At 38.7% G+C, this 12,069-nt stretch overlaps 1 protein-coding gene across 24 annotated transcripts in view; it reads left to right on the forward strand.

Annotated features, from left to right (window-relative positions):
- Positions 1-12,069, forward strand: part of LOC139755976 (uncharacterized) — a 734,338-nt gene that overhangs the window by 213,953 nt on the left and 508,316 nt on the right. Inside the window, exon 6 of one of the 24 annotated variants that reach the window (XM_071674829.1) lies at positions 5,301-8,909. The exons of the other annotated variants lie outside the window; for them this stretch is intronic. Within the exon in view, the coding sequence (XP_071530930.1) occupies positions 5,301-5,687 (387 nt within the window). The 3' untranslated portion in view covers positions 5,688-8,909. Of the gene's footprint in view, positions 1-5,300; positions 8,910-12,069 lie in introns of those variants that run through there. 24 annotated transcript variants of the gene reach the window in all.

Here is a 12,069-nt window from a genome sequence, read left to right on the forward strand (position 1 = left end):
TAAATCCTCATTGTAACGGACTTTAGTGTACTAGAATTCAGCTCCTAATGGACCTCATGGGCCACATTGGACTAAGTTTGGGATTGAACAAAAGCTTTCGTAAAAGTTTGTTACATTGCAAATTAGATGTGTTTATTCAAGGACTAATCAGACTGATTTTGGAATGTAGTGGAATACTTCATTAGTTCCTAATCTCAGCCTGGGATGTTGAGTGTCAGAGAACGTGATGTCTTGTCACATCTCCTTGGTGCATTTTTTCTTAACAAAGATACAGTGTTCTATTTGCACCAAAACATGCATTTTCTTACAGGTTTACAATGATTTCATTGTGCAGTATTATCTTTTGTGCCTTTACTCCATGTGCAGTATTATCTTTTGTGCCTTTACAAATATGAATTAAGTAGAAATTTCAAGATGAAACTTGACAACTTGTTCACTGCCAGCCAGTTTGAGATAAGCACCTACTTGATCAATGCATAAACAAAGTTTGCAGTCATATTCTCACAGTTGCATTTTTTTTTAATGGAAAAGAGGGCTTTTTTTATTCTCAGGGTAGACAGTAGTCTTATAAATGTTTTATGTGCTACGAGATCCTAGAACACCTCAGTATATGCTTGAAAATTGAAAATCATGGAGCCTCATGAGTGTGGCGAGAGTAGCTCACGTCATACAAGCCCCATTTTCTGACCAGGAGGTGATTCTATTTGATTCATAGTAGTCTTTGCTACTCCCTGAGTGCCTCCAGCTTTGAAGGAATAAGTTAGGCTTCCATTACACTTGTTAATGTTTTGTTTATTAATATATATTGGAAAAATTTGAGATATAACGGTATTTTTGTATCTTATGGGCTTCCCTTCCCCCATTTAGTCTGTTAGAATGGGATCTACTCCCACTGAACAAAACACCAACCATTCCAAGCATCACATACAGCATAAGGTATAGTTTGGGTATGCTGTGAAAGCCCATGTCTTTGGACAAGATGTATGGAGTGAAAATGGAAATGATGAATGCAAGTTGTGGGAGTGGTGTGGAAGGAGTGGTATGGACAGGAATGAATGAAAAGTATTAGAGAAGATAAAAAAAAAAGGATCTGCAATAGTGCTATCACCAAGAGTATGGGAAGATGTTAAAGAGCATGGATGGAATGTATCAAGAATAGTGTAGGTGAAAGGAATGATTGGAAATGTGAAGTATGCATGGGTATATGTGTAAGCTCTTGTGAGTACGAACAGTGTGTGAGGGAAAGATGACTTGAAGCATTTCTGGAGAAATTTGAATGAATGAAGAAAGGGTTTGAGAAGGAGAGAAAGGTGGTTCTGATGGATGAAATGAATGCAAATGTGGGATGTGATGAAATTGGCATGATAGTTGGTTAATGGGAAATGTCTGGAGTAAATGAGAATGGAAATTATGTTGTGGATGTGTGCACTGAGAATGTTTATTCTTTACAAAACACCTTTTTTTTCTGCACAAGATGATCCAAAAATATATATGGATGAGAAATTATGGAAGAGAAGAACAAAAGGGTTTTGCAGTCCTTGTGGGGGTGATGATCAGCTAAAAATGGAGGTATGGCATGAAGAAGAATGGAGAGGTAACAGTATTAGCAATCAAGAAGATGAATCAGAAAGAATGGAAGGAGTAAGAAAGAAGGGTGACAAAGTTTATATGAGTAGGGATGCAGTTATATGTGAATGAGGAGTGTAAAATGTTTAGAGAAAGACTTTCAAAGGTTGTGCAATTTTTACTAGGATACAAGGTTGTGAGATGTAAGAATGAAGTGGAAATGGATGGTTGATAGATTAGATTAGAAATGCTGTGGAAGAGAAGAAAAAGTTATGTGGTTGATAGCTCGAAAGGAATGTACCACTGCAAGTTCAGCAGAGGAGGAGTGAAGAACATAAGATGTCTAAGCAGAATGTTCAGCTGCTAATTGAGGGAACAAAGAAAGTAGATGAAGACTTCAGAAGAAATTTGTGTGAAAAGTTTAGGGAAAATATGAAATTGTACTAGAAGGAAGCTTTTAAAAGGAAAGAGGTGGATGTAAGAGTGTTAATGTAAATGAGAGAAGTAAGAAAGGGGGAGTTGCTGAATCAAAAAGAGAAAGTGAAAGGATGATGGAAAGAGTATTTTGATGAACTGATTGATGTCAGAGAAGGTGAGGCATCATAGGTATGGGAGATGAAAGGGAAAGGATAGAAATGCAAGGGCCTGTAGCAAGAAGGGAAGTGTTAAGGATGATAATGAGTTTGAAGGTAGGAAAACACCTGGAGAAAATGTGATAGAGTGGATATGTTTGATATAACTTAGCTTGTAAACAAAAGGTAGTGCCTGAGGTTTGGATGAAAGCTTATATTTTTCCTTTACTCAGAGGAATCTGTGCCAATGATGCCAAGTTACAAACAACACCAAATAGAATTTTCAGAATGATCACTGACTGCTTAACAACTACAAGTGCTCACTGTCTACATAATGAAACAAAGATCCTCCCAAGTGCTCACTGCCTACATAATGAAACAAAGATCCTCCCAATATAATCCCACTTCAACATGTTCAACACTCAGTTATATGCAACAGTATTAGACCCCTCTCTCCCACACCACTCCTTAACCAACTACCAACCCCCAAGTGGAAATAAAAAGCTTAACCCTGTCTCACACTTCAACTTCATCTACTCACAAAATTTCCTCAATCCCAACAAATGTAACACTAAGAAATACCTATACACTGAAATAACCTGACAAGCACTGGACAAGAACCCTCCTAGCTCCTCCCTAAACTTCTTCCCACAAGACATACACCCATGTGACACAAGTCACATTTTTCTGTGTTTGGACATCACCCATCCCTAGAACTGTACAAACACTGTTGCAGCATACATAATGAAACAAAGATCCTCCCAATACAATCCCACCTCAACATGTTCAGCAATAAGTTCTCAGCAACAACATTCAACCCCACCCACCTAAACTACTTCAATAACTAACTATCAGTCTCTGGGTAGAAATGTACAGCTTACTCTTTGTCTCACACTTCAGCAAGTTCTGCTCATATATCCCTCCACCACCACCACCGGCTCACACGTCGGCAAGTTCTGCTCATATATCCCCCTGCCACCACCACCATGAACATATATAACTTTAACAGAGCACATACACACTGAAATAACTAGACAAGCATGAAACTACCATGTACCAACTCAAGTCTTAAACTCTACCCCACCAGACATACAACCATCAGAAGCTGCACTCCTCAGACAAATGCAAGTCACATTTTCCTGTCTTTGCTCTAGGCACCATCCATCCCTAAAACATTTCAAACATTATTTCATCATATCCCAAGACCTCTTATGACCACAATGTAACTATCACAACATTAACATCAAACACTTACAACTCAATTGCCCTGCACTCTCCCAACATACATGTTTAGAAAACACTTCACTCTATGACCTATGGTCCTGCTTAGGGGATGTGGCTAGCTTCCTGAATGCTGTGGTAGCTTCATAGAGATACTGTAGAAGGGACTGATACCTGAAGGTGAATGTCAGATCTTTCACAGTTAAATACATTTTGAATTTGGGAATTTTTTTCTTCCTGAACATTTTCAGTCTTATGCCATTTGTTTACAGGAACTGGTGTTGTTGATATACTTGACAGGAAGAAGTTAAGTGTTCCCGCATTCCTGTCACCCAATTGTGCCTCTGAGGTATTAAAATCAGTATTCTTCAGCATCCTCATTGTCAGTCCAACTCTAACAGTGCCAAAATGACTGCAGTTTTTGCCTTAGTTGCTGCGCACTGCCTCTTGCTACTCGTGATTGCTTTAGGAAAGTGAAACATTTTGGAAATGATAATCATGAACATAAAAGCACTGTTTGGAATCTTACTCAGTAACTTTTGGGATGTATCGGTATAAAAGGGAAAATAAAGCATGATATTTACAATGAAGCTAATAGATGGTTGACTGCTAAATCAGTATCATGATCAAAACACACAAGTTGAAGAATGTAGGACTTAAATACTTACTCTCTCCACGTATAATCAGTCAACTGACTGAATATAAATAAAGCCACACACTGTACTAATTGTAGGAGTCAGTCATCCAAAATTTATAGCTCGTATATGCTTATGAGAGGATGTATAACATGGTTATGAATTTCACAAGGTCATATATGTGAATTGCTTACAAATATTGCTGCAAGTCCAAATATTGTACACATTGACTTTGTTGTATAAACAGGGGTGCAAAAAGTATAAACATGCACACACATTATATATATGTATATTTTATTTATTTTGCTTTGTCGCTGTCTCCCGCGTTTGCGAGGTAGCGCAAGGAAACAGACGAAAGAAATGGCCCAACCCACCCCCATACACATGTATATTTATACGCGTCCACACATGCAAATATACATACCTATACATCTCAATGTACACATATATATACACTCACAGACACATACATATATACCCATGCACACAATTCACACTGTCTGCCTTTATTCATTCCCATCGCCACCTCGCCACACATGGAATACCATCCCCCTCCCCCCTCATGTGTGCGAGGTAGCGCTAGGAAAAGACAACAAAGGCCCCATTCGTTCACACTCGGTCTCTAGCTGTCATGCAATAATGCACTGAAAACACAGCTCCCTTTCCACATCCAGGCCCCACACAACTTTCCATGGTTTACCCCAGACGCTTCACATGCCCTGGTTCAATCCATTGACAGCATGTCGACCCCGGTATACCACATCATTCCAATTCACTCTATTCCTTGCACGCCTCTTACCCTCCTGCATGTTCAGGCCCCGATGACTCAAAATCTTTTTCACTCCATCTTTCCACCTCCAATTTGGTCTCCCACTTCTCCTCGTTCCCTCCACCTCTGACACATATATCCTCTTGGTCAATCTTTCCTCACTCATTCTCTCCATGTGACCAAACCATATATATATATGACTTAATGATATTACAGGTAATAGGAAACTTGAACCATGTCATATCATTTTCAGTATCAAGAGTTCTTCAGAGATATAGATGTATGTAAACAATGATGTAAGTGGAAAAAAGTTTCTATTTTGAAATGTATCCCAACTTAGAATGATGTACAGTGTGAATGTATGATGCATGTTTGTTGAGAGGGATTTCTAGAGCCTTTCATGTTCTCTTGAATTTGGATTCTTTTTCCTAAGCTGATTAAGGAAACCTAGAGTATGAGCATTATATTGATATATATGTATTAATTGGTGAGGTTATCATGGATTATCACAGTGATTAAGATGGGCGTTCCCGACAGGTGGGGCTGAACAGTGATAGATCGAGGAATATCGGGAGGGAAGCCAACATCAAGGTTCATCAGTGTCCCTTCTGTGCCTATTCCACAGATAGAAAAGACAGCATGACAAGGCATATACGATCCCACACTGGAGAGAAACCATTTACTTGTTCCTATTGTACATATTGTGCCACAACGAAAGACAAATTAATTCAGCATGTTCGTACCCATACTGGAGAAAAACCATATGCCTGCCCATTTTGCCCCTTACATTTTGCCCTGAAAAATAATTTGACAACCCATATTCGTGTTCATACAGGAGAAAAACCATATGCTTGTTCAATATGCCCATATCGCTCTGCACAAAGGACTTCTTTAGTAGCTCATATTCGTAGACATCAAATATGATATGTTCAACCCAGTTAGTTATGTTTGTACAGACATACAGTTCTGTTTCCATCTCATGCACAGCTCCATAATGCAGTGGTTAGTATTGCTACTCATCATTCTGATGGGCTTGGGGTCAAGTCCTAGAATGGGCAGTCAAATCACAGTCATCCCTGCTGTTCATTGTCCCTTCTGGGGACGGTTGATAAATCGTAACCTGATGTAAGCTGAGGTGTGTATGTGTTTGCATATTCAAGACATTGTATATATACAAAGGTAAGAGGTGTGGCAACATGAATGTAAAACTCTTTCTGTAATGCACAAATAGTAAACACACACACACACACACACACACACACACACACACACACACACACACACACACACACACACACAGATATAAGGAAGAAATACATTTGAGAGATTACTGGAAGCTGTAGCATTGTCTTTGGCAAATTTGGTGAAAAAGAGAGGAGAATTGCTTGTTCTAATCATGTTGTAAGGGGATGACCAGTTATATTTATGTTTGACTTGAATTCATTAAGCCAGAAGGTACGTGAGCAAGCTAAGAAATTTGAAGACAAGGTAGAATTCAGTGGATGTAATCATGAATGTAACACATGAAATGTGTTAAATCAAAGTAAAAGAGGGAGAGAGGTAAAGTATACAGTCAGATAAAAAACTAGAGATGCCAAACTAGGCAGTGCTGCAAAGAGGGCGGGAGTGTTACAGTGATCATGTCAGACTGAAAGTAATATGTTCAGATATTGATGTATTAATAGTTAATGGTAAAGAGCTGGAATTTAGGCATTATTTAAGGGAGAGTGCTCCTTATATTGTAGGGGAAGTGGAAATAGAGCTTACTAAAGAGGTAAGGTCTCACTTGTGAGGAGTGAAAGAGAAAGCAAAGGAAGCGAAGGATTGGCCCTCATGGTAAAAGGTAACCTAAAGTATCAAGAAATAGTGGAGAATGGCCCATAGAAACAAAACATAAAGGGAAGAGTAACATTAGGGAAGCAGTGTATAGTATTGTTAATATATTATTATTCTAAAGAATATTGCAATGGTCCACAACAAGTATGCTATGTTAACATTATGGGAAAAGTCAGGATGGTACATGAAGCTGTAAAACACTCACTTTTTAGAGATGGGAAAATACAAATAATGGGGGATTTCAGTCATGAAGAGATAAATGGGGAGAATTTGGATTCTCATAGTGATGGAGTCATGGAGAACAAGGTTTTAGAATTTATTCACGAAAATTCACATTCAATCCACTTTCAATTTGCTTCACTTTATTTTGTTTACTGGATTAACCAAATTGGAGTTTTTTCCTCATTAGATATGTTATCTTCATTAGTGTAACTGCATAGTCTTCACTATCATAGACATCATTACACAGTATATCAAGGATGAAAAAAAAGCCATGGAAAAGACCAAAAATAATACAGACTTGCAAGTCCTCAGAGAGGTGCCTGACCATGCTCTCGTCAGGGGATTTAGATAAGTGCTTGTTTTGCTATCTGTTTTGAGAAATGGCACCCAATATGCATTTGTCTCCTGGAGATGTGAGAACATATCTGGAACCCCACAAGAGTTATCTCAGGATTACAATATTTTTAGAATATAGGGATCCCGAGTTAACTCAGTAATTGATTACACAAAAGCACAGCCCGTGTATACTCACATTAGTAAGGGAAGGGTTAATTAGAGCCGTGACTAATTCATTCGCTGAAGATAAATTGCATAAAGTAAAACGTTAAGATAATACTCCAACAAAAATATGGGCAGTGCACAGTTTAAGAATTTTTGTAGTTCAGGGATGGGAGCATTTATCTTCCAGTTCAAAACGTACATCTTTTGTTTAGTGAATGATATTGGAAACTGTATTTGTTTTTTATGCAGTTTTCATAATCTAATGTATGAACTAATAACCATATTTTCAAAAGAAATATACAAAAAACTTTTATGGAGCTCTTGGAGTCACAATTGCTTGTGTTAAAAACTTTCTCATTACACTCAGTGAATAAGCATAATTGGCCCTGAAATCCTTTTCTCTCTTTGAGTCCCACTCTACTTTCATTTCTCCTTTAAATCTCTGCTTAACAGTCTCAGTAAAGTCAAGCACAACTTCATGAGAAGAAAATATGCTGGTTTGAATTCTACTCTCAAACTCTTCTTGTCTTTTACTTGAGTAAAAGCATCATCAGTAACTTCTGTAATTCAACGTTCCCTCCTCTTTTTCAACCTGATCTATCCATAGCGAAATCAATAATTGAAAAAGCCACTCTTTTTGGTACCTTATATTCCTTCAATTCAACTTTGGCTAATTCTGCATCTAGTCCTATACCTTCTCCCTCTGAACTTGTACTATCACTTATATTTTCTTCTCGCAGGGTATTTTGAGTATTTTCCTGGCTGTAAGTTGCCAAGGTTGTGGCCCAGACAACTTACCCCAAGTTCAAAAGGAGTGCTCCGGTCCTTGCTCCTTTTTATTCTCAGTCTGAAAACTTAAGACTTTTCTCTCTTGGAAGCAGTCCTTGGTGCATTCCATGCTGAACAATGAAGACCATGCTAACCCTTCCAACTGTTGTTGTGATCAGGTCACCCCACACTCTGCAATTCTAAGATAGGCAGATTTAGAGCCTCAGGCCTTTCCCTGTAGCTCAGCTCTCTTAATTCTGGTACTATCTTTGTTTACCTCCTCTGGACCTTTATTTGCTCATTGTGCTTCCTTAGGATAGGTAACCAAGCTTGAGAAGCATGTTCTAGTTTTCCCTTTATGTAGGATATGAAGAGTTTGCTGAATATTTCCGTATCCCTATTCTTGAAAGCTATTCTGATTTTTGCCAGCAAACCGTTTATCTCCTGAACTGTTCTTATATGGGACTCTGTAGACAGGTTAGGAATGATGTGCTTCACACACACACAATCCTGAAGCTTTTTTCCTGGTAGATAATAATTATATTGGGACCTTTCATTCTCTCCCATAGTAATTAAATTGAAACTTGCTTGGGTTGAATTTCATAAACCATATATCACACCACCACTGGAGTCTTTTTAGGTCCATTTTAAGCTAATCCATTCCTCACTTTTCACACCTCTTGACCTTTTCATCATCTGCAAACATATTCACATTGGAGTCTATACCTTCAAACAAGTCATATACTTAGATCAAGAGAAAATAGAACCCTGTGCGACTTGGGTGGTCACCTCAACCCATTTGAAGACAGCTACTTTGACATCCTTGTATATATTTCTTCCTTTCCACTGAAATAATCATCCTCTCATTGAAAGAGTTACCCTTTATTTCTGCTTGATGATCCAGCTTCATAATTGGCCTCCCCTGCAGTAGTGTCAGATGTTTCTGGGAGTCAAGATACAGACAGTCCACCCAGCCTTCCCTTTAGCCAAAGACAGAGTTCACTTTCTCATGTAGATCTAGGAGTTAGACATGTTACACATGATCTCCTCTTTCTAAAACCACATGTGCTGTTTTCTGCATCATTAGCTTCTTCATAGAAAGTGTCAGGGATTTTAATGGAACTTTTGTCATGTTTCTCAACATTTTTCAAAGCATTTGACAATGCTTTCAAAACTTAACTCATTTGTTATTTCCACTTTGCTCTATGGTCTACCCATTGCATTTTAAGACTGTTATTCTTCTATTCTTAAATGATATCTCGCTTCAACTTTTAATGCTATCCATCATTTCATTAAGGATTCAATTGTACACACTTCAGATCACTTCTCTATCCTCATCATTCTACTTTTCATTTTCTCTTTTGTTATTTATTTATTTTATTGTACTTTGTCGCTGTCTCCCACGTCAGTGAGGTAGTGCAAGAAAACAGACGAAAGAATGGCCCAACCCACCCACATACACATGTATATATATAAATGCCCACACATGCATATATACATACCTATTCATTTTAATGTATACATACATGTACATACAGACATACATATATACACATGCCCTCGTTCATACATGCTGCCTTCATCCATTCCTGCCGCCACTCCGCCACACATGAAATGGCACCCCCTCCCTCTGCGTGTGCGAGGTAGCGCTAGGAAAGGCAACAAAGGCCATATTTGTTCACACTCAGTCTCAAGCTGTCATGTGTAATGCACCAAAACCACAGCTCCCTTTCCACATCCAGACTCCACAAAACTTTCCATGGTTTACCCCAGACGCTTCACATTGCCTGGTTCAATCTATTGACAGCACGTCAACCCCAGTATACCACATTGTTCCAATTCACTCAGCTTCTTGCACGCCTTTCACCCTCCAGTATATTCAGGCCCCAATCGCTCAAAATCTCTTTCACTCCATCCTTCCACCTCTAACACATATATCTGCTTTGTCAGTCTTTCCTCATTCATTCTCTCCATGTGACCAAACCATTTCAGTACACCATCTTCTGCTCTCTCAACCACACTCTTTTTATTATCACACATCTCTCTTACCCTTTCATTACTTACTCGATCAAATCACCTCACACCGCATATTGTCCTCAAGCATCTTATTCCCAACACATCCACACTCCTCCGCACACCCCTATCTATCGCCCATGCCTCACAACCATATAACATCGTTGGAAACACTATTCCTTCAAAAATACCCATTTTTGTCCTCTTGAGATAACATTCTTGCCTTCCACACATTCTTCAATGCTTCCAGAACCTTCACCTTCTCCCCCACCCTGTGACTCACTTCTGCTTCCATGATTCCATCTCCTGCCAAATTCACTCCCAGATATGTAAAACACTTCACTTCCTCCAGTTTTTCTCTATTCAAACTTACCTCCCGATTTACTTGTCCCTTAACCCTACTGAACCTAATAACCTTGCTCTTATTCACATTTACTCTCAGCTTTCTTCTTTCACACACCACCAAACTCAGTCACCAACTTCTGCAGTTTCATACCCAATTGAGCCACCAGCGCTGTATCATCAGCGAACAACACCTGACTCACTTCCCAAGCCCTCTCATCCACAACAGACTGCATAGTTGCCCCTCCTTCCAAAACTTTTGCATTCACCTCCCTAACAACCCCATCCATAAGCAAATTAAACAACCATGGAGACATCATGCACCCCTGCTGCAAACTGACATTCATTGGAAACCACTCACTTTCCTCTCTTCCTACACGTACACATGCCTTACATCCTCGATAAAAACTTTTCACTGCTTCTTGCAGCTTACCTCCCACACCATATACACTTAATACCTTCCACAGGGCATCTCTATCAACTCTATCATATGCTTTTCCAGATCCATAAATGCTACAGACAAATCCACCTGTTTTTCTAAGTATTTCTTGCATACATTCTTCAGAGCAAACACCTGATCCACACATCCTCTACCACTTCTGAAACCTCATTGCTCTTCCCCAATCTGATGCTCTGTACGTGCCTTGACCCTCTCAATCAATATTTTATCTTGTAATTCATTCTGGTACAGTATCTTGGAGTGGGAAAGCAGTAATCTTCTAAAATTCACTAGTACCAAGATGCACTTTTCCTTGTATCTCTCTCAAAATATCAATCGGTTCTCTGTATTCACACTCAAAATGCTGAAATTCAATCCTGTAGTAACATACACATATCTACAAAGGTTTTATTTGCTCTGGTTTGGAGTCCTGCTCACACATTTTTTTTCCCACCTCCCTATTAGCAAAAAGAGAATCAAAAGTCTACTTCACATTAATTCTTTTGTCATCATTTTCCAACCATCCCTTTCCATCTGCTGTGATGTTCTTACCCTCTCCCCGTTCTACAGCTACTATTTTGCATAGTTCTTTCATGAGCTCCCTGCATGTCTCTCTCACTAAGGCTTCAATCCAAAGCATGTGTCTCACATCTGCTTCCCATAGTTTCTGTGTAGAGATATGCCTCTAAAGGATTGACTGTTATGATATCTCCTTTCCTTAGAAAGTACACCTATGAAGTTCTCTTCCATCTTCCTCTTATGTATTTACCTTTAAAAGACAAATCTACAAACACCTATGTAGTCTTGATTGATTTCTTCGTCCTATTTCTGTTACCCTTTTTTTTTCTTCTTTTCTCTTGAAGTAGCCTCTGATTTGGGGATGTTTTGCCGATGTTAGTCACTAGGAAAAAGAGTGACAATATCCACAGCACATTATTTTTGACACCCATAGGGAAACATGAGATTTGAATTGAAGCAGGGACAAGCAACAGACTTGGCAGAACGGAACACTACATAACTCTTAGTTTTGGATATGAAATTTGTAGGTTTTGAAATTCAAAATCCCATAACAACATTTTTTTTTATTTTTCCATATGATTAATTGGCTCTTTAATTCATGGTACAGTAAAATGGATTAACGTAAGTTTGTTTCCATTTAACAAGGGATGGTTGTAGATTATTTTA

Source organism: Panulirus ornatus, chromosome 20 (genome assembly GCF_036320965.1).
Source record: "Panulirus ornatus isolate Po-2019 chromosome 20, ASM3632096v1, whole genome shotgun sequence".
Lineage (NCBI taxonomy): Eukaryota > Metazoa > Arthropoda > Malacostraca > Decapoda > Palinuridae > Panulirus > Panulirus ornatus.